General features: G+C 38.7%; 1 protein-coding gene across 5 annotated transcripts in view; it reads left to right on the plus strand.

Moving 5' to 3' along the window:
* The window catches only part of DOCK10 (dedicator of cytokinesis 10), a 321,880-nt gene that overhangs the window by 259,261 nt on the left and 39,021 nt on the right, over positions 1–23,598 (plus strand). For 4 of the 5 annotated variants that reach the window (XM_088845240.1, XM_088845248.1, XM_088845234.1 and 1 more), the window contains exons 29-41: positions 4,732–4,815; positions 7,523–7,619; positions 8,455–8,499; positions 9,540–9,715; positions 9,842–9,958; positions 14,554–14,665; positions 15,363–15,484; positions 15,577–15,691; positions 15,785–15,851; positions 16,076–16,123; positions 16,661–16,762; positions 19,503–19,627; positions 21,506–21,618. In XM_088845240.1, coding sequence (XP_088701366.1) covers positions 4,732–4,815; positions 7,523–7,619; positions 8,455–8,499; positions 9,540–9,715; positions 9,842–9,958; positions 14,554–14,665; positions 15,363–15,484; positions 15,577–15,691; positions 15,785–15,851; positions 16,076–16,123; positions 16,661–16,762; positions 19,503–19,627; positions 21,506–21,618 — 1,323 coding nt within the window. The remainder of the gene's footprint in view (positions 1–4,731; positions 4,816–7,522; positions 7,620–8,454; positions 8,500–9,539; positions 9,716–9,841; positions 9,959–14,553; positions 14,666–15,362; positions 15,485–15,576; positions 15,692–15,784; positions 15,852–16,075; positions 16,124–16,660; positions 16,763–19,502; positions 19,628–21,505; positions 21,619–23,598) is intronic. The other variant, XM_088845237.1, reaches the window with a different exon arrangement.

Genomic DNA, 23,598 nt, shown 5'->3' on the forward strand with positions numbered 1-23,598 from the left:
ACCAAGACATACTGGGCAGTTGTGGGAACTTATCAATAAATGTTAGTAACAGAGAGACTATGGAGATAGATGGGAAATTAGCTGAAGTTGTCATTCATGAATTTTAATTCAGTTTAATTTCTTTTTTGATGTATTAAATGCTATTTCAAATTATGTACTATGCATGTTTACCTCTTGAATTGTCTTCTTCACTGTTTTACATCTTATTTTTGCTTTTTTCTTGCTTCAAGAAAGAGAAAGAGATGGTTAGGGTTAAGGAGGAAGAGAGTAAAATAGAAAAAAATTTACTCTAATTTTCTACCACATTTTAAGACCTATGAGAATACAGTTTGTTACTATGCTAGTAGTTTATCTGAAGTGCTTGATGAAAAAGAAAATTTGGAGAAAATGACATGTTGTCCAATTTGTAAGCACATTGCATTTAAGAAACATCTGCAGAGTATTCTTCCCTAAATTGCAAAAAAAAAAAATGTTGCATAAGCAAGTCTCTTAAAAAGGGAAAAGACCCCTTATCTACCCTCTTCAGCTTAAATGTTCTGTACTTATTAGAAAACATATGCTTTCCTTGGACCTCATTTATGCAAAAGTAACTTCTGGTGGTTCATAAAGTAATGTCTAACATGAATGTCCAAGGTGAAAAGAGACACAAAGTATACAGCTAATGGTGACACCGGTGGTTGGTGAAAGCTGTGGGTAAAAAGCATGGATTGACAATAGATAAGCAAATATAGTCTATAAGATGTGTGGATCCATGAACTGTAAACTGAAAGCAGAACTTTTGTGAAGTTCATAAATGGAAACACTAGTTTAGTATATTGTACATTATAAAAATCCATTTTACAAGCATTGTTTTCATATTATAGTTCTGATGGCATTAATTTGACCCAGAAAGCTTTTTTAAAAATGTTTGTAAAGTTTATCATATGAATCATTTGAATACAAAGGAGAAAAGAGAAAAGAAGATGACATGATTTTTTGATGTAAAATTGAATATAGTCGTTCGGCATAATGCATGTGAATTGAACTTTGAGTGTTCAGCTGCTCAACACTGCCCCACTGTTGGCGTTATAAAACTTTTATATTCCCAGAAAATAGTTATTCACTTAACTTAGGTTTCAAATGACTTTTATCTCTTTTGGTTGTTGAATTCTACATTAGTAATCTAATACTGTAAATTAGTTGTCATCAGAATTTAACAATTGAAGTATTATAACACCATGGTTGTACCAAGATTGTTTTCCAAAAATGGAGAATGTGGTCCCTCCGAGGTGACCGCATGAAAATGTCCTAGATGAGAAAGTGTCCTCCTTTGCTTTCCATCATGGGAAAGTAATGTTTTTGTAGCACTTAGGCCAGAAACCTTGTCCATTTCTCAGACTGTTCTCTCCTAGAGATAGATAGGATGCAAATGCATCCATGGCTACGTATGTAGCTTCTGTAATTTTTCTTTCCACTGCCAATCTGGGTCACAATGCTAAATTACCTAAGCGTACCTGTCTAGATACTCTTCTCTTGCAAATATAATACCAAGGAGGTAGCAAAGGAAAGTTCATTCTGATTTTAATTTTCCTTCTTAGAGAGTCATGTCTTTTACCCACTCTTCTGACTATTCTCTATTTCAATTTGCTTTTGGAAACCATTTGGCAATCATATAAAAGACAGATTTTGGTAGCAAAATATTTTAAAGAAACATCTGTGATATTTCTCTCTAAATATCAAAAAAAAATGGATAAGCAAGTCTATGAAAGGGAAAGTTCATATTTACTCTTTTACTTAAATGTTCTGTGTTTGTGGAATAAATAAATGTTTTCTATAAATCCCATCTATGCAAAAGTTGCTGTGGTGGTACATAAGTTAATACCTAGTAAAGTATCCAGATGAGAAAGAAAAAGATGGACCAAGTGGTTTTGTAAAATATAAAGCGAAAAGGGTATCAGATTGTGTGCTTTGTAATTTGAGTTCATAACTGATCACTAAACAAGCTATAGAGTAAAATTCTCATTGGTTCTCACAGTTGGTGAAACAAAATAAATAATTTTTTATTGTAATATATCTTTGCATGTTTAATTTAGGATATTTTCCTTTATTAAGCCAGACTGAGAAAAAATCTGATAGGATATGTTATTCTTTATATCAACAATCTGCAAATGTTTTTCTGTAAAGGGTCAAATGTTAAATATTTTTAGTTTTGCAGACCGTACAGTCTCTGTGGCAAGTATCCAACTCAGCTAGAAACAATCATAGACCATTCTGTGTTAGTCACTCAATTGTGTCCAACTCTTTGCAACTCCATGGAGTGTAGCCTGCCAGGCTCCTCCATCTTTAGGATTCTCCAGGTAAGAATACTGGAGTGGGTTGCCATTTCCTTCTCCAGGGTATCTTCCTGACCCAGGGGTTGAACCAGGTCTCCTGTGTTGCCGGCAGACTCTTTACCAGCTGAACCACCAGGGAAACCCATAGACCGTTCACCATGGACAATATATAAACAAATGGGTACAGCTGTGTCCCAATAAAACATTATTTACAAAAACAAACAGTGGGCCAGTTTTGGCTCATGGAACATAGTTTGCCATATTAGCAGAATATGGAAAGATTATTTTAAAACAAAAGCAGAGAGGCCCCTCCATGCCTTAAAAATGGGTGAAAGATCCTCTGCCCTTGGGGTTAAAAAGGTGCTGGAATGGGCCAGAAATAGGGTACCGATGACAGGAGAGACACGTTTGATGAAGCTTGACCCGCAGGAGGGCTCTCTGTAGGAAAAAGGCTGATTCTACCTGCTTTGTATCCTTGGAACAACCTGCCCCCTTATCCCTCACTGCCCCTTGAAAAGAGGATGACAAGTTCCTCCTCCGTCTAATCAAGGTGCCCTGTGACTTCACCAAAGTGCTTCTGTTCTCATGCTCTTTCTTGAGAAGTTTCTAGAACCCACAGTTATACTAGATGGTCTTCCTCTCTGCAAAATGAGACCCAAGCTTCTTCCCAGCAGGAAGGAGACAGCAATAGCAGAGGTCTCCGGGGAGAGAGCTCTGCATTGGGAATATTCCAAGGGTCACCAGTTGGGACTTCATTCTACAGATGGAGACCCTTAGAGGGCCTGACCCACCTGCTGAGAGCCTGCATAGTGCAGAGGACATCAAAGCCCTCTTCCTCCCCTCCTCTGCACCTTCTTTACCTGTGATTATGTTCTGGTGTTACCTTTCCTCCCTGTTCTGTTGGGAGATAGGAGGACCAGGGAGCCATTTACTTTTTTACTAAAGGGAGATGATTGAAAGAACTTAAATTCATACTGAAAATGAAAATATAAATGAAGTCGTATGTAATGAATAGAAACATAGAAAAATGGAAAGGGAAAGAAAACAAACATATGATTGACCAATCAACTGGAAACATGTTGTTGGAGAAAATAACTCATGTTTATACCTGGGCGTATTTCGATGGGAAATCTTCCACTTGATATACTACCTATAGGGCTTTCCAGGTATCTCTAGTGGCAAAGAACTCGCCTGCCAATTCAGAAGACAGATACAGGTTCCATTCCACTCCACGGGTTCCCTGGTGGAGGTGGATGAGGGCATGGCAACCCACTCCAGTACTCTTGCCTGGAGAATCCCGTGGACAGAGGAGCCTGGCAGACTACAATCCATCAAGTTGCAAAGAGTTGGACACGACTGAAACAACTTAGCGTGCACACATGCGTACTGCCTATAACAAGATTTTATGTCCAGTCCTTTCTGAGAAAAGAGATTTGTTTGTAAAACTGAGGAGAGATTAAGAAATGCAAAACCATTACAATGGACCCTACTGGACTCTGGATGAGAAAGAAACCTTCTATACTGAGCGATACAGCAGCCGAGAAATTTACCCACGTGATACACATGCTCGCACACTTGTGGATGGGTGGAATGAAACACACTTGCAGTGATGACCTCCATAAGCTAATCTACTATAGTGCCCAAGATGCTGCATCAGGAAACATAGTCCATGCCCACTTCACACTTTTTCAGTGCAGGAACTGGCCCCCGTAGCTTGGTTACTGGTTACGTGGCCATTAGTCTTTGGGATAGAGAGCAGATGCTGAGCCGACTTGCAATGCTTTCCTGACTCCTCTAAACCTACCTACTGCTTAAAACTGTCCTTATTACAGTTACGACAGTGTGATGACAGAGTAAGACAGACAGTGAGCAGCTCACTGATAGAAATCTCAGGCTCTCTTACCTTCACTCTTCAAATTCAAGCTGCCTTGGCTGAAAAGAAAAGCTATTGAAAGAGGCCAGCGAGATTGCAAAAGGTTTCCCTGACCTGTCTGTGCTGCCCCTGTTCCTACCTGATGTTGTACAGCAAATGATCTTTACCTAAGGAACTGTGGAAAAAAATATTAAAAAACAATAATAAAATGTAGCAAAGTGGTTAAAAAATAGACAAGTAAAAGCTAAAAATTTCTATATTAAAAGGAAAGGGCTTTGCAGTGTTTCATTGCAAAGCTCCAAGAGATGTTTTATGAAAAATGATAAATATGGGTTTGTAACTTTGTGGTGTGTGTCCTATATCTGGTATTTTAATTAGCTGCCATATGTGGATGAATGCTTAAGCATATTGTAGATATTGTTCAAACATTTATTATACAACACATTTAGTGAGATGTTATTTTGCTTCAATATTTTTAATCATCTTTTCTAACATCTTTAATGATCCTTAAAAACATCTGAATTTAAACTTTTATTTATTTTTTAGCGCTGCTTTACATTTATGGACCGGGGTTTTGTGTTTAAGATGGTTAACAATTACATCAGCATGTTCTCCTCTGGTGATCCCAAGGTAAGAACCACATTCAGGAGTGATGGCTTTCCAAACTGTTGCATTACAAATAAATACACTGGTCTCTGTGTATAATCTGTCTAAAGCAATAACCTATCCATTATTTGTATCAAAAAATAATTTCTATACAATGAAAGGCATGCTTTTAAAATCGCTTATCAGTTCAGCAAGTCTCCCAAGTCCTCCCTTCATGGGGGACAAATGGGCATGGGGTTAAAGTGTTTACATTTCATTTCTATTTCTTGTGGGCTATGAGAGGAGTGATTCTGGCTGCAATTCTTTTTCCTCAGGTTTGCCCAAGGACTGTCTTGGTTTTAGCAATTTCTACTTCTCTGGAAATTTACAGTCTTGGGCAAAATGGAACAGTTGATCACTTTACATAAATAGTGACTCTGTGTCTGGAGACAGAGAATAGTACTAATATCTAGGGAGCAGTGGTTCCCAAAGTGTGGTTCCTAGACCAGTGATCTCAGAGCTGAGCTACTGCAGGTGGGGCCCAGAAATCTGGAATGCAGCAAGATTCCTGTCACCTTCACGTGATTTCTGTGTTCTTTCAAGGTTGAGAACCACTGAGCTATACAATATGGCATATGCCAGAGGGACATAGCCTGGAAATGGGCCAGACTCTGAAACTTGTATCATTAAGCATTAAGGTTCTTTCTGTTGCAACCAACAGAAACTTACTCCAGTTTGAGTGAAAGGGAATTTATTGGAAGGATATTGGGAGAACTAGGCTTGGAAAAGAGCAGAGACCAAGGCATTTCCAGGGCAAAAGAGTAATCACAAAGGATGAACCTGGGGCCAAGGTCTGCTGCTCCTTAAATAATGAAATGGGACCATTTTCTCCCTCTTAACACTCTGCTTACAGTATACAGTGGAATATTATTTGGCCATAAAAATGAAATAAGGTCATTTGCAGCAATGTGGAGGGACTTCGAGATTATCTAAGTGAAGTAAGTCAGACAGAGAAAGACAAATACCATATGATACAACTTATATGTGGAATCTAATTTTTTTAAGATACAAATAAACTTATTTACAAACCAGAAATGGACTCACTCAAATTTATGGTTACCAAAGAGGAAACGTGGGAGGATGTGATAAATAGGAGATTGGGATGAACATATACACATTACAATATACAAAATAGATATATAATAAGGACCTACCGTATAATGCAGGGAACTCTAGTTAATATTCTGTAATAACCTACTTGGGAAAAGAATCTAAAAAAGAATGGATATATATATATATATATATAATAACTGATCCACTTTGCTGTACATCTGAAACTAACACAACATTATAAATCAACTATACTACAGTAAAAAAATTTTTTTAAAGATTTACACTCCAGAAAGGAAGCATGTAAATAGTCTGCTTTGGGTCACGTGGAAGAGAAGGCACCTGAATTAACAGTTCTCCATTAACCTTTCTTTCCCCATCGGGAGGAAAATAAGTCCCCAAGAGAAGTCATCTAGGTATTGGGAAAGAATATAGAAATATATTTATGAATATAGAAATAGAATATATTTATAGAAACAAATATAGAAATTCCAAAAGTAAATAATGATATTCTTGGAGCATTTCATGTTAGGCTTAGGAGCCTGAATGTTATTTTTTAGCTGTAGAGATTTAGCTAGGAGAACTGCATGATTATATGTCATTCAGTTCTGAAAATCCAGTTCTTTCTGTAAATATTTTTTTAAAGAATGTCCTTCATTAGTGCTCCAGTTATGCATGAAATTTCCAGAATATCCTTTTAGGTATGATTCCAGTGACCCTAAATTATATATCTTATCAAAGACCAAATGGAACATACTCAATGAAGAGTGATTACTGTGTAATTTAATTATGTTCCTTTTCACTTTGATGTACAAAGGATTAAGTCAAATACTACCCTTGTTTGACATGTCAGTATTCTAAATTACTGACTAAAGTTGTCACAAATTATGATTCTAAAATATCTGAGCAAATGAAATATATTTTATTTTGTTAGATGTTTTTAGTGAATACAATGAACACAAGCTAACTGAGTCTTAAAAATTGATTACTTAGTTTGCATGACAATGAAAATAGAATGGTTATGGACTTGCTAATTGTTCCTATTTATGCAGTTGTATTCAAGTTGTTTTGGATCATGTCTGCATTTCATTTATCACTGTCCTACTCAAAACATTGAGATGACAGACCTGTTTGCAAGGGCAGGGAAGGGGTGGAATGAGATAATGTACTCTCAGAATAAATGGCAGATGGAGAGAGATACACTCTAAGTTTAGATTATCTGCACCATTTTTTTCCTTAGCACTGGATCTTAGAAGTTGATTGGTGTGATCTGCTCTTCAACTTGAGTGTAGTTGTACATCGTAGTACGTGTGGTGAGGCACTGTCTTTCTCAGAATAAATATATTTTGCTATATGCTAAAAGAAGTGAAAAAAACAGAACTCAAAAAGATTGTATCACATAGAAGCTCAAGGTAGGTTACAAATGAAACCACTTCCTGCACAGGCCTTGACCAATCTCCAAAAATAGCGTGCCTGACTACATTTACCACTGCAGAGGGGACAAAATCCTTTAAACTTAACAGTGACCCAGTGGTCACACAAAAATAACTCCACTTCCTTTTTAGAGATAAGATTCAAGTGCATATTTTCTATTAACTTTCTTAGTGTGTGAATAATAGTCATTCTTTTGCCTCTTTTTTAGACCTTATGCCAATATAAATTTGATTTTCTCCAAGAAGTATGTCAGCATGAACACTTTATTCCATTGTGTCTCCCCATAAGATCAGCAAACATTCCAGGTAATAAGTCCCAGATTTTTATCAGTTCCTCCAAAGGGAACACATCTGTTTGTTTGTCTTACCTTCTTTGTTTATATTCCTGTTTCCTCAGTATTGTTTTGTCTGAAATTGTCATATGGGGATTAGACCCAGGTAATCAGGTTAAAATGCAGAAAACGATAGCATGTGGTAAAGAGTACAGCACTGTATTTCTCAATTTTTGTTTATGTTTTCTTTTTCATCAAAGAGAAGGCCAAGAAAGCCATACAATTGGTGCTTGTAAATCAAAGAATATTAACCTCGTTACAAGTGCCAAGTTATCACTGCATTAGGCAGGCTGGTTAAGACAGTCATGGGGATCAAAATCTGTTTTAGTCATTTGGATTCTGTTTACTTCCCAAGTAGCTCAGCTAGAAAGAATCCACCCGCAATGCAGGAGACCCCGGTTCAATTCCTGGGTCTGGAATTTACCCTGGAGAAGGGACAGTTTACTATTTATCAATAAGTAAAAGGGATTGTTTACTATTTATCAGTAGCTCAGAAACCTTTGTAGATCTGATATTATCAATAGTAAACATAAAAACATATTTCATAGCAAGCAGGTTTCGGATAGAAGGAAAAAATGGTGCCCAAGAAGAAGGCTAAGAATTAAAATAATTCTGTTCATGACATTCTTTCTTAAGAAAAGAAGTAAACAACCAAAGCCTTGTCTTGAAAAGCAAAGCTTTATTGAAGGGATTCACTTGTATTTTAAGACAATATATTTTTTAAGTATAAATTACACATAGTTAATGAATATGAAGTTTATCTGAGTATGTATATATCAGATCTTTTTGTTTATTTATATTAAATTCAGATCCTTTGACACCTTCAGAATCAATACAAGAGTTACATGCATCAGGTAAATGATTTTTATTTTCTATTACACTATCTCAGCATCAATAACCACTTTGTATTTTGATAATATTGATGAGTATAGACACTTCATATTTCCAGTTTCTAGATGCTAATAGTCATATCCTCTAATTAAATATATTAAAATATCAAATATCATCTAATCAAAATAGTCAAAAAGTTGACTGAGCTTTTCTTTTACCACAAATAATTAAATGCTTCCTTAGTTTGAATTCTTTCATACCCTATTCTCCAAAGTTTGAACTTTAGTTTCCCAAAGCATCAGAAATTTCCTTAGAGTGTAACCATACATGAAATTCCCAATCATATGTAATAACATGCTTATTCAATGAAACTATCTTTCTATGATATTTCTATCAATAAGCCACAGCCTGGTTCTAACCCTTCTCTCAAAATTGAGATCATTAGAATCATATCAGTTTATTTTTACCCCAGAAAAGTTCATAACTTGAAATAGTCCAGGCAAATTTTTTTCTAGGTATAAATGGGCAATTTGCAAGTTTTGTTTTATTTTTGGCTCCTCACTGTTACTCAGTATTTCATGGAAAAATTTATTTAACCTAACTTCCACATTCCCTGAACTTCTGCCTTCAGCAGTATTTTCACAGACTGGAAAAAATCGATGTGTTTACTTTACTCCTGGTCAGATATGATGTGGAGTGTTCTAACAGTTCATTATCCCTAACATGTAGTCCTGGGTTGGAAAGATCCCCAGAGTAAGAAACGGCAACTCACGCCAGTATTCTTGCTGGGAAAATCCCATGGACAGAGGAGCCTGGCAGGCTGTGGTCCATAGGATCGCAAGAGTTGAACATGACTGAAATGACTCAGCATGCACACATGCACTGTTTTGGATAAGAATAAACAGTATTTACTGAATGCCGCCTTCACATTTTTCATACAAGACTGTATTGCTGAATCCCTCCTAGTAGCAAGAGGGGTTTATAGTTGTTTGTTCCACCTCGCTTGATTGTAAAGTGATCATCTGACTTTCAGTAACATGATCTCTTTACCTTCCTCACAAAGATATGCCTGAATATTCGGTTACGAATGAATTTTGCCGCAAACACTTCTTAATTGGAATTCTGCTCCGAGAAGTTGGCTTTGCTCTGCAAGAAGATCAAGATATCAGGCACTTGGCTTTAGCTGTCCTAAAAAATCTAATGGCTAAGCATTCATTTGATGATCGATACAGAGAACCAGTAAGTGGTCTTTCTTTCTCCCTTCCCTAAGCACCATTTAATGGTTCACTGCATTAAGTGCCTATCAAACCTACAAGTCTATTGATTTTTATGTGAATCATTTCTTTTGACTGCTTTTCTACCTAGGAAAAGCAGGCCCAGATAGCCAGTTTATACATGCCCCTCTATGGCATGCTTCTGGACAATATGCCAAGGATTTACCTAAAGGACCTGTATCCTTTTACCATCAATACATCGAATCAGGTAAGTTTGCATAATATTCCAAGTGTCTATTTTAATAAAGAATTTGCATTTTTTAAATATTTTTGGCCTTGATAACCATTTTCCCCTGAATGTGAGCAAACTAAAGATTAAACAGAACAGTGCTTCTTGCTAGGTGTTTTGTTTTTTTTTTTTTTGGTGGAGGGGAGAGAGAAGTTGTTTGCTTTTGGTTTTTTATTTATCTATTTTTTATTGTCCTATAACTGCTTTACACTGTTGTGTTACTTTCTGCTGTACAGTGAAGTATATCAGCCATATGCATGCATCTATTCCCTCCCTGTTAGACCTCCCTCCCACCCAGCCCTTCATTTCGCCCTCCCCAGGTCACAGAGCACTGAGCTCAGCTGCCTGTGTTATATATACGCAGCTATCTAGCCATCTGTGTTGCACATGGGAGCAGACATATGGGGCTTTCCATGTGGCTTGGATGGTACTTTCTCAATTCTTTTCACCCTCTCCTTCCCCATCCCTCCTGTGTCCACACATCCATTCTCTACATCTGCATCTCTGTTCCTACCCTGCAAATAGGTTCATCTGTACCATTTTTCTAGGTTCCATATATATGCATTAATATAGGTGTTTTGAGGTGTTTATAGTGTCTAGAAGTTGGGAACTATGTCTGGAATTTTTTTTTTTACCTTGGACCGGTATCAGTTACTGTCTATGTAACCTTCAATAAGCAATTCAACTTTTTCCTCATTTATAAAATGGAGCAGAATACCTCTATCACAGGGTTCTTAGGAGAATTAAATGTGTAATAGAAAACATACATCATAGAGACTGGCACATTGTAAGTATCTAACATCTCGTTCCCAGTTGTGGATGTGACTGGTGATAGAAGCAAGGTCCGGTGCTGTGAAGAGCAATATTGCATACGAACCTGGAATGTTAGGTCCATGAATCAAGGCAAGTTGGAAGTGGTCAAACAGGAGACGGCAAGAGTGAACATAGACATTCTAGGAGTCAGTGAACTAAAATGGACTGGAATGGGTGAATTTAACTCAGATGACCATTATATCTACTACTGTAGGCAGGAATCCCTTAGAAGAAATGGAATAGCCATCATGGTCAACAAAAGAGTCCGAAATGCAGTCCTTGGATGCAATCTTAAAAACGTCAGAATGATTTCTGTTCATTTCCAAGGCAAACCATTCAATATTAACAATAATCCAAGTCTATGCCCCAACCAGTAATGCTGAAGAAGCTGAAGTTGAATGGTTCTATGAAGACCTACAAGACCTTTTAGAACTAACACCCAAAAAAGATGTCCTTTTCATTATAAGGGACTGGAATGCAAAAGTAGGAAGTCAAGAAATACCTGGAGTAACAGGCAAATTTGGCCTTGGAGCACGGAATGAAGCAGGGCAAAGGTTAATAGAGTTTTGCCAAGAGAACGCACTGGTCATAGCAAACACCCTCTTCCAACAACACAAGAGAAGACTCTACACATGGACATCACCAGATGGTCAACACCGAAATCAGATTGATTATCTTCTTTGCAGCCAAAGATGGAGAAGCTGTATACAGTTAGCAAAAACAAGACCAGGAGCTGACTGTGGCTCAGATCATGAACTCCTTATTGCCAAATTCAGACTTAAATTGAAAAAAGTAGGGCAAACCACTAGACCATTCAGATATGACCTAAATCAAATCCCTTATGATTATACAGTGGAAGTAAGAAATAGATTTAAGGGACTAGATCTGATAGATAGGGTGCCTGATGAACTCTGGACGGAGGTTCATGACACTGTACAGGAGACAGGGACCAAGACCATCCCCATGGAAAAGAAATGCAAAAAGCAAAATGGCTGTCTGAGGAGGCCTTACAAATAGCTGTGAAAAGAAGAGAAGTGAAAAGCAAAGGAGAAAAGGACAGATATAAGCATCTGAATGCAGAGTTCCAAAGAATAGCAAGGAGAGATAAGAAAGACTTCCTCAGCGATCAATGCAAAGAATTAGAGGAAAACAACAGAGTAGGAAAAACAAGAGATCTTTTCAAGAAAATTAGAGATATCAAGGGAACATTTCATGCAAAGATGGGCTCGATAAAGGACAGAAATGGTAGGGACCTAACAGAAGCAGAAGATATTAAGAAGAGGTGGCAGGAATACACAGAAGAACTGTACAAAAAAGAGCTTCACGACCAAGATAATCACGATGACCTGATCACTCACCTGGAACCAGACATCTTGGAATGTGAAGTCAAGTGGACCTTAGAGAGCATCACTACGAACAAAGCTAGTGGAGGTAATGGAATTCCAATTGAGCTATTTCAAATCCTGAAAGATGATGCTGTGAAAGTGCTGCACTCAATAAGCCAGCAAATTTGGAAAACTCAGCAGTGGCCACAGGACTGGAAAAGGTCAGTCTTCATTCCAGTCCCAAAGAAAGGCAATGCCAAAGAATGCTCAAACTACCGCACAATTGCACTCATCTCCCACGCTAGTAAAAATTCTCCAACCAGGCTTCAGCAATATGTGAACAGTGAACTTCCAGATGTTCAAGCAGGTTTTAGAAAAGGCAGAGGCACCAGAGATCAAATTGCCAACATCTGCTGGATCATGGAGAAAGCAAGAGAGTTCCAGAAAAGCACCTATTTCTGCTTCATTGACTATGCCAAAGCCTTTGACTATGTGGATCACAATAAACTGTGGAAAATTCTGAAAGAGATGGGAATACCAGACCACCTGACCTGCCTCTTGAGAAACCTGTATGCAGGTCAGGAAGCAACAGTCAGAACTGGACATGGAACAACAGACTGGTTCCAAATAGGAAAAGAAGTAGGTCAAGGTTGTATATTGTCACCCTGCTTATTTAACTTATATGCGGAGTACATCATGAGGAATGCTGGGCTGGAAGAAGCACAAGCTGCAATCAAGATTGCCGGGAGAAATATCAATAACCTCAGATATGCAGATGACACCACCCTTATGGCAGAAAGTGAAGAGGAACTCAAAGGCCTCTTGATGAAAGTGAAAGAGGAGAGTGAAAAGGTTGGCTTGAAGCTCAACATTCAGAAAACTAAGATCGTGGCATCTGGTCCCATCACTTCATGGGAAATAGATGGAAAAACAGTGAAAACAGTGTCAGACTTTATTTTGGGGGGCTCTAAAATCACTGCAGATGCTGATTGCAGCCATGAAATTAAAAGACGCTTACTCCTTGGAAGGAAAGTTATGACCAACCTAGATAGCATATTAAGAAGCAGAGACATTACTTTGCCAACAAAGGTCTGTCTAGTCAAGGCTATGGTTTTTCCCGTGTTCATGTATGGATGTGAGAGTTGGACTGTGAAGAAAGCTGATCCCCGAAGAATTGATGCTTTTGAACTGCGGTGCTGAGAAGACTCTTGAGAATCCCTTGAACTGCAAGTAGATACAACCAGTCCATTCTAAAGGAGATCAATCCTGGGTGTTCGTTGGAAGGACTGATGCTAAAGTTGAAACTCCAATACTTTGGCCACCTCATGCAAAGAGTTGACTCACTGGAAAAGAGTCTGATGCTGGGTTGGATTGGGGGTGGGAGGAGACGGGGACGACAGAGAATGAGCTGGCTGGATGGCATCACCGACTCAATGGACATGAGTTTGAGTGAACTCCGGGAGTTGGTGATGGACAGGGATGCCTGGTGTGCTGTGATTCATGGGGTCGCAAAGAGTCGGACACGACTGAGCGACTGAACTGAACTGAACTGAACATCTCGTTCTTAATAATAATAACATACATTTAAATATCCATGATAATAGTGATAATCTAATCGATGCATTTATGATACCACTTATAGGTGGAATCTAAAAAATACAACAAACTAGTGAATATGACAGAAAAAAGAAGCAGACTCACAGATATAGACAACAAACTAGTGATTAGCAGTAGGAAGAGGGAAGAGTCATAGGAATAGGAGTTAAGAGGTACAAAGGGTTATATATAAAATTATTATTTTATAAGTATAAGGATATATTGTACAACATGGGGAATGTAGCCAGTATTTTATTATAACTGTAAATGGAGTGTAACCTTTAAAACTGTGAATCCCTATGTTCTATACTTATATAATATTGTACATCAATTATAGTTCAATTAAATTTTTTTTTAAATCTGTGAACTTATCAATAACCATCATAGTCATTTAGTCCAGGGGTCCCCAACTTCTGGGATCTAATGCCTGATGATCTGAAGTGGAGCTGATGTAATAATAATAGACATAAAATGCACAATAAATGTAATGTGTTTGAATCATCTCCAAACCATCCTTCCACCAGGGTCTGTGGAAAAACTTTCTTCCACAAAATCTAAAGGTGCCAAAAAGGTTGGGGACCACTGATTTAATCTATATCTGAAAGGGTTTCCACTGAATATTGTTTAAAAATTTTAAAATCACATAAGAAATCAAATTGTGACTAAGATTATGGTTTGACAGTATTCACTTTCACTGCCTACTTTGGCAAAAGATTTTGCAAAAATATAAAAATCAAATCTCATATCATCTAATTGACAATGTAATGAAGAAAACATTTGTAGGTTTATGATGTTGAAATATGTTTATTTCCACTAATCTCTTCTGTGCTTTGAATACAGGGGTCTAGAGATGACCTCAGTACCAACGGAGGATTCCACACCCAGTCAGCTATGAAACATGCCAACTCTGCAGACACATCGTTTTCTAAAGATGTTTTAAATTCTATAGCAGGTACCTCAGACCTTCCAGACAATCGTGTTTAACACTCATCTGTGTTTACATTGTATATCTCTGCTTTTTACCCACTCATTCATTGTACATAATGTATGAGGCAAAGTATTCTGCATTTATATAGCTAAAGAGTCTTGTAACATGTTTCTCTGAATGTCATCCAACAACTTCCTCTTCTACTTAGTGTTCATTTCTACTTGGATTAAGAAGAAATCTATTCAGATGTCATCAAATTGTTTCATTCTGGAAATAATCTTGATGTTTTCATTGCATACAGCCTTTTAAAATATAATAGCCCTTCCACTTCAAAGATTATTTTTAAGAACTATTTTGGAAATGTCATCTTAATTTCTTACAAACTGTCAAAAATTGAAAGCTGCTTCCTCCAAATCATCCTTAAGAACTTTTATTAAACATTTTAAAACAGAGACATTCTTTAAAAAGCTTTGTAAGAAATCAAAGGAGCACACTTTATTTCCAGTTATAATGGTCTAAATGTTCTTAAATCCTTCATACAGGCATGGCTGTTAAAATAATATTTTAAAAGTTGCATATCTTTCATGCCAATCCGACTCTATTGTGTCAGCCTTTCACAATACCTAAACGATCAGCATCTTTTTGGTTCATTTTAGCTTTGTGTGTGTGTGTGTGCCCATGCATCTCATTACTGTCTGTGTGCTATGGCTTGTGTTTACAGCATTTTCATCAATAGCTATTTCTACAGTAACCCATGCTGATTCCAGAGCTTCGTTAGCAAGTCTTGACTCCAACCCAAGTACCACTGAGAAGAGCAGTGAGAAGACTGACAACTGTGAAAAGGTACGACTTCCCTCCCGAACTTACCAAGCGCATTACAAGTCAGCTGTCTCCTCCTCCTCCTCCTCAATCCTTGCTGTTTCTTTCATCCCTAGATCCCAAGACCCTTGTCTCTGATAGGCTCAACTCTTCGATTTGACAAGTTAGATCAAGCAGAAACCAGGAGTCTTCTCATGTGCTTTCTACACATTATGAAAACAATTTCGGAGGGTAAAGAGAGCTCTTTAAAATTAAATTTAAAAAAAAAAAAGGAAAAACCTTTGAATTTCAAGGAGTCTCATGCCACTTGGTGTTTCCTTTCAGAGACTCTGATTGCCTACTGGCAAAGAGCCCCCAGTCCAGAGGTATCTGACTTCTTCAGCATCTTGGAGTAAGTTTTACAGTTGATTTACTTAAGACTTTTTTTCTAGAAACTTCAAATGACTTTAGTATACCATTTTTCATTCTACGTATCATATAGTGAATAATCTATCAATAATAATGCATAAACCATCTAAATAAAACTGTATTTTTCTTTTAATGTACTTGGATGAACACTTTGTATAGATAAAAAGGTATGAATAATTAGAATGTGACTTTTTTTTTCCTTTCTAGTGTCTGTCTTCAAAATTTCAGATATCTAGGGAAACGGAACATAATAAGGTAATCATTTTAAACTCCAAAAGATTAGTCTGATCTTTGAAATGAATCATAGTCTGATCTTTTGTAAAGAATCATATATGTGTGTGTTAGAAATCTTAAAATGCAAATAGGATTTTAAGGTTGACCTCACATTAAGCAAAGCATGTTTGATGATTACACTATACCCATAGTAGATCCAAGAATAGTTAATGTTGTCCAAACAAAAAACACACATTTCTGAAAGGAAACCACATTTCACGTAGCTTTTCAACCAATTTGTCATCATATGAGTGTAAAGAAAATACTTCCAATATACTAAAAAAAAAAAAGGTTAATCTGGAATAACTGTGCTCTCCTCCTTTCCCATAAGAGACAGCAGTGCCCCCCCCCAGCACATTCCCTAAACCCTCAATTTCCCATTTCCAGAAGAAAATGTGGTTTTTTTCATAACATATGAAAGATTTCATTGTCCGGTAATCTCTTTGTCAGTTGCCATTTTTTGTTTATATATCAGTTGCAAACACTGAGTTAAGATTAAAACTTCAGTTTTCCTTGCAGAAAAATTGCTGCTGCATTTAAATTCGTGCAGTCCACCCAGAACAATGGAACTCTCAAAGGATCTAATCCATCCTGCCAGACTTCTGGCCTTTTGTCACAATGGTACTGTCACATTTGCTTGATATTTAAAATTATATTGTGAGTGTACATGGATGTGTATGTGTGTGTGTATGTATTGGGCTTCTCCGGTGGCTCAGTGGTCAAGAATCTGCCTGCAGTGCAGGAGCCGAAGGAGACGCGGGTTCGATCCCTGAGACAATTGCCTGGAGGAAGACATGGCAGCCCACTCCAGTATTCCTGCCTGGAGAATCCCATGGACAGGGGAGCCTGGTGGGCTACAGTCCATGGGGTCACAGAATAGGGCATGACTGAAGCAATGTAGCACACACACATGCATACATATATATAGGGTGTGGATCCACACACTATGTACACACACACATGCATGTATGTGTGTGTATATATATATTTCATACATATGAAATATTCCCTGGTGGCTCAGACGGTAAAGCATCTGCCTGCAATGCCAGAGACCTGGGTTCAGGAAGATCCCCTGGAGAAGGAAATGGCAACCCACTCCAGTACTCTCGCCTGGAAAATTCCATAGACAGAGGAGCCTGGCAGGCTACCATCCATGGGGTCGCAAAGAGTCGGACACGACTGAGCGACTTTATTTACTTACTTATATGTATATTTCAAACCAGACACAGATTTCAAATAACTCTGCATGTTTCTAAGAAGAAACCTTGTAAGTACTTCCATATCTGCCCCACTAACTTGCAAAGACCTAAGAAGCAAGGAGATCCAACCAGTCCATTCTAAAGGAGATCAGTCCTGGGTGTTCATTGGAAGGACTGATGCTAAAGCTGAAACTCCAATACTTTGGCCACCTCATGCGAAGAGTTGACTCACTGGAAAAGAGTCTGATGCTGGGAGGGATTGGGGGTGGGAGGAGACGGGGACGACAGAGAATGAGATGGCTGGATGGCATCACCGACTCGATGGAGATGAGTTTGAGTGAACTCCGGGAGTTGGTGATGGACAGGGAGGCCTGGCGTGCTGTGATTCATGGGGTCACAAAGAGTCGGACACGACTGAGCGACTGAACTGAAGAAGCAAGAATTACGCCTTATTTATGTGACCTACTGTACAATGCCTTATGTTGTTGTGTGTAGTCAGTCATGTCCGACTCTGTGACCCCCAGGAACTGTAGCCTGCCAGCCTCCTCTGTCTGTGGGATTTCCCAGGCAAGAATACTGGAATAGGTTGCCATTTCCTTTTCCGGGGGATCTTCCCAGTCCACAGATTGAACGTGGTCTCTATTGTCTCCTGCACTGGCTGGTGGATTCTTGCATAGGGTCAATGAGTATCTTAATTTCATTAAGCCTGGAAAGATATAATTCTAATCAATGACTATTTTCATGTTTGCTAATCTCTTGGTGACAAAGTAAACTGTGAGGTCATATCTCCCCTTTCCTTTCAGTAATTTTAATAATTTAACCATATTTTTAGAGGTTAATGTAATTTTTTTAAGGTTCAAAGGCAATAAGGAAACATATCTGGCCCCATAAGCTCATGTTAGTTTTTTTAGTCATCAGACTGATTTGACTAGCATAAAAATCCTAGGGTCACCCCTCATAAACTACCCTACAGAAAACGTTAGCCTGAAATGCTGCCTTAAAGCTCCTCTGGGTCTAGTCAATCCAAATTCTTTGCTAAGGTTTTCTCCAGCTTGATTTATTCTTCCCAGGGGTATCATGATAATATACAATATGAAAATGGCTGTATTTTAGAAAGAATTTTAGAAAGTAATATGGAAGTAGTAAATGGCTAATAAATCATAGAATAAATTTTGCCTCTTTATCCATGGGGACCACTTGAGTGTCCCCCTTATGAGAAAGCAAATAAAAAACGTAATGGGCATGTTCTGGCAATTGGTAGTAGGAGAGAGGACCATAAACAATGACTTTAATGACAATCATAACCCAGCTGAGGTCTCTGCAGTTTAGAGGATGTCTGGTAAGTTAGATTTCAGGGTCCTCCCTGAACACCTCCTGATTTGTTCCCCAAAACCATGGCTTTTCCTCCAGGAGTTACAGACAAAAGGAGACTGGAAGTAATTCAGTCCCAAAATTTAAGCCATACAGCCCCAAACCCATTACTTCCTATAGCTGCAGAAATGACCCAGACTCTCTTGGCTACTGAAAACCAAAGTCAGATTTCTTGGGCCCTGATGCACTCCGAGCACTTGATTTAGCCAGAACCAAATAAGCCTTGAGAAGTAAGACAAAGAGAAAATCATTGCTTCTTTTTGAGGCTTGACTCTTCAGTATCTCTTCCTCCAAATACTAAGAAGTAAGAGTCAAAGAGTTGTTTCAGACCAAATTTTACTTTTTTGTATTTTACCCCCTAAAAATAATTGTTACCAATTGAGTTATGTAGTATTGTACTTTGTAAATGTTTATCACTATGCCTTTCTGAGCAACCAATAGTCAATGTAACATCTATGGAATCCCATGATTTCATTAAATAATAATGAATATGATTGTGCACAATTTAATTCTGTATCTATTATTTTGGCAGATGAATTCTTTACTACTAGCGCCACCTGGGAAACCCATTATCCTTTAGTATCTATTATCATTCTGAACCATTTTTTGGCTTAAATAAAATTTCTCCAAAAGTATTTTTAAAGTTTCTGTCATGGTGTCACCCCATAATTAATGGTTTTTCATAAAAAGTCTCTATTCAAAATGTTAAGTGACAAAAGCAAGAGAATTTGAACAAACATTTGGTTTTCCTATCTCTACGACTTTAACCATTTTTCTCATTTCATTTCCAGGATGCACACCACTTCCAGTCACGAAGGACAGAAGCAGCACAGATCACAAACTTTACCAATAATTCGAGGCAAAAATGCACTTTCTAACCCCAAACTCCTCCAGATGTTAGACAATACCATGACCAGTAAGTAACCAGAAACAATAGCAACAAGATGGTTATCGTTTTTCTCTAGACATGTGCAGGAAATAAATTCATTATGTTTCAGAATGTAGGGAATGTTGCTATGCCCCTCAGACCACTGGTTTTCAGGCTTGCTGTAGCCCTGGGATTGTTCCTGAGAGGAGAGAATCAGCAGGGAGTAGTTTTAAAAACGTAGTGTCCTGGGACTTCCCTGTTGGTCCAGTGGTAAAGACTGTGCTCCCAATGCATCGGGCATGGGTTTGAGCCCTCACTGGGGAACCAAGTGACTCTGGCATTGTGAGAGTTATAGTGGCCTCTCTCAACCTGATTATTATCCACTCTTTGGGAAAAGAAAAAAGTTGCCTGTGTCCTAGAAGCAGCAGGCGTGCCATCGTGAATCCAGTGTTGCACACATTCTAGGTGTGAATGAGGTAAAAAATGAGATCCAGTGTTTTCATATCATGTAAGTGTTCTTGATTATGGACACATGACCAAAGTTAGCTATTTGACAGTATTTGCCTTAACCTGTAAATACATTTAGTACCTTTCTGAAGAGGTCATTCGTGCAGATCATCCACTCAGACTCTACATTTGATCTATTAACCTGGAGCATAAAACTTGACCCAGACTAATTATGGAGGAAATATGACTATACTGACAGCTGAACCAATAGAAAAGAAGTGGGAAATAAAGAACAGACTACTCTGATTCTTTAGAAACTCCATACCTGACCAATGAAAAGGGCACACACACTGTCTTCGTTGGTTCAAGCTACTAAAACAGACTGTGTAGCTTAAAAAATATTTATTTCTCCTAGTTCTAGAGGGTAGAAGATCCAAGATCAAGGTGCCAGCAGATTTTATGTCTGGTAGAAACCAACCTTGCAAATGGCTGCCTTCTTGCTGTGTTCTCACATGGTGGAAATAGAGATGATCCCGTTGGTATCTCTTTTTAAAAGGGCATTAATCCCAATCATGAGGGCTCCATTCTCATAACCTAATTACTTCTCAAAGACTCCACCTGCAAATACCATCATATTGTGGATGAGGACTTTGATCTATGATTTTGCTTTTTCATACTGTTCTGACTCAAGGGACATGAGTTTGAGCACATTCCGGGAAATAGTGAAGGGTAGGGAAGTCTGATGTGCCACAGTCCATGGGATTGCCAAGAGTCAGACATGACTTAATGACTCAACAGCAACAACAATATGAATTTTGGGGGGAATACACATATTCAGTCTATCAGTTCAGTTCAGTTCAGTTCAGTCGCTCAGGCGTGTACGACTCTGTGCGACCCCATGAATCACAGCACTCCAGGCCTCCCTGTCCATCACCAACTCCCGGAGTTCACTCAAACTCATGTCTGTCGAGTGGGTGATGCCATCCAACCATCTCATTCTCTGTCATCCCCTTCTCCTCCCGCCCCCAATCCCTCCCAGCATCAGAGTCTTTACCAGTGAGTCAACTCTTCGCATGAGGTAGCCAAAGTATTGGAGTTTCAGCTTTAGCATCAGTCCTTCCAATGAACACCCAGGACTGATCTCCTTTAGAATGGACTAGTTGGATCTCCTTGCAGTCCAAGGGACTCTCAAGAGTCTTCTCCAACACCACAGTTCAAATAGCATCCACTAAAAATTCTGGCTGGTATTCTTGCTTCAGCTGATAAAGAAATTGAATAAATGAAAGCATTTTGATTTACTAAATTACTCATCAAAACACCAGTGAAGATTGTATGTCTATACATAGGTTGTGTATTGTATCTACATTGTACATATTGTATATATGTTGTATATGACTATGTTGTAATAGAAGAAAGATTTTAATAGGTTACAAAGACTTGTCTCAGACCTTTATGCATTTTCTACTTTGGACTTTGTAGGCAACTCTAATGAAATAGACATCGTGCACCACGTGGACACGGAGGCCAACATCGCTACAGAGGTTTGCCTGACTATTCTAGACCTGCTGGCCCTCTTCACTCAGGTCCACCAGGTAAGTGTGACCGCAGCATCTTCTCCAGCATAATAAACTAGAGATGGAAAAGTCACGTGAAGTCAAGAACATGTTTTTAAGACATTTAATGAAACCCATTAATCTTCCATAAATAAACCTGTGAGTAGAAAGTATCTTAAAGATGAGATTCAGAATTCACCAGTTCAGTTCAGTTCAGTTGCTCAGTCATGTCCAACTCTTTGCGACCCCATGAACCACAGCACTCCAGGCCTCCCTGTCCATCACCAACTCCCGGAGTCCACCCAAACCCATGTTCATTGAGTTCATTGATGCCATCCAACCATCTTATCCTCTGTCATCCCCTTCTCCTCCTGCCTTTAATCTTTCCCAGTATCAGGGTCTTTTCCAATGAGTCAGCTATTCACATCAAGTGGCCAAAGCATTGGAGTTTCAGCTTCAACATTAATCCTTCCAATGAATACCCAGGACTGATCTCCTTAAGGATGAACTGGTTGGATCTCCCTGCGGTCCAAGGGACTCTCAAGAGTCTTCTCCAACACCACAGATCAAAAGCATCAATTCTTCGGCGCTCAGCTTTCTTTATAGTCTAACTCTCACATCCATACATGACCACTAGAAAAACCATAGACTTGACTAGACAGACCTTTGTTGACAAAGTAATGTCTCTACTTTTTAATATGCTGTCTAGGTTGGTCATAACTTTCCCTCCAAAGAGTAAGCGTCATTTAATTTCATGGCTACAATCAGCATCTGCAGTGATTTTGGAGCCCAGAAAAATAAAGTCAGCCACTGTTTTCATTGTTTCCCCATCTATTTCCCATGAAGTGATGGGACCAGATGCCATGATCTTAGTTTTCTGAATGTTGAGTTTTAAGCCAACTTTTCACTCTCCTCTTTCTCTTTCATCAAGAGGCTCTTTAGTTCTTTCTCACTTTCTGCCATAAGGGTGGTGTCATCTGCATATCTGAGGTTATTGATATTTCTTCCAGCAATCTTGATTCCAGCTTGTGCTTCCTCCAGCCCAGGATTTCTCATGATGTACTCTGCACATAAGTTAAAAAAGCAGTGTGACAATATATAGCCTTGATGTAATCCTTTTTCTGTTTGGAACCAGTCTGTTGTTCCATGTCCAGTTCTAACTTCCTGACCTGTATATAGGTTTCTCAAGAGGCAGGTCAGGTGGTCTGGTATTCCCATCTCTTTCAGAATTTTCCACAATTTATTGTGATCTTGACCTGTATACAGGTTTCTCAAGAGGCAGGTCAAGTGGTCTGGTATTCCCATCTCTTTCAGAATTTTTCACAGTTTATTGTGATCCACACAGTCAAAGGCTTTGGCATACTCAATAAAGCAGAAATAGATGTTTTTCTGGAACTCTCTTGCTTTTTGAATGATCCAGCGGATGTTGGCAATTTGATCTCTGGTTCCTCTGCCTTTTCTAAAACCAGCTTGAACATCTGGAAGTTCACGATTCACATATTGCTAAAGCCTGGCTTGGAGAATTTTCAGCATGACTTTACTGGTGTGTGAAGTGAAGTGAAGTCTCAGTCGTGTCCGACTCTGCAACCCCATGGACTGTAGCCTACCAGGCTCTTCCGTCCATGGGATTCTCCAGGAAAGAATACTGGAGTGGGTTGCCATTTCCATCTCCAGGGGATCTTCCCAACCCAGGGATTGAACCCAGGTCTCCAGCATTGCAGGCAGATGCTTTAACCTCTGAGCCACCAGGGAAGCCCACTAGTGTGTGAGATGAGTGCAACTGTGCAGTAGTTTGAGCATTCTTTGGCATTGCCTTTCTTTGGGATTGGAACGAAAACTGACCTTTTCCAGTCCTGTGGCCACTGCTGAGTTTTCCAAATTTGCTGGCATATTGAGTGCAGCACTTTCACAGCATCATGTTTCAGGATTTGAAATAACTCAACTGGAATTCCATTGCCTCCACTAGCTTTGTTCATAGTGATGCTTCAGAATTCATCAGAAGTTGGCAAATGCACAGCT

Source organism: Moschus berezovskii, chromosome 2 (assembly GCF_049115385.1).
Source record: "Moschus berezovskii isolate FMDL1 chromosome 2, NW_MosBer_1.0, whole genome shotgun sequence".
NCBI lineage: Eukaryota > Metazoa > Chordata > Mammalia > Artiodactyla > Moschidae > Moschus > Moschus berezovskii.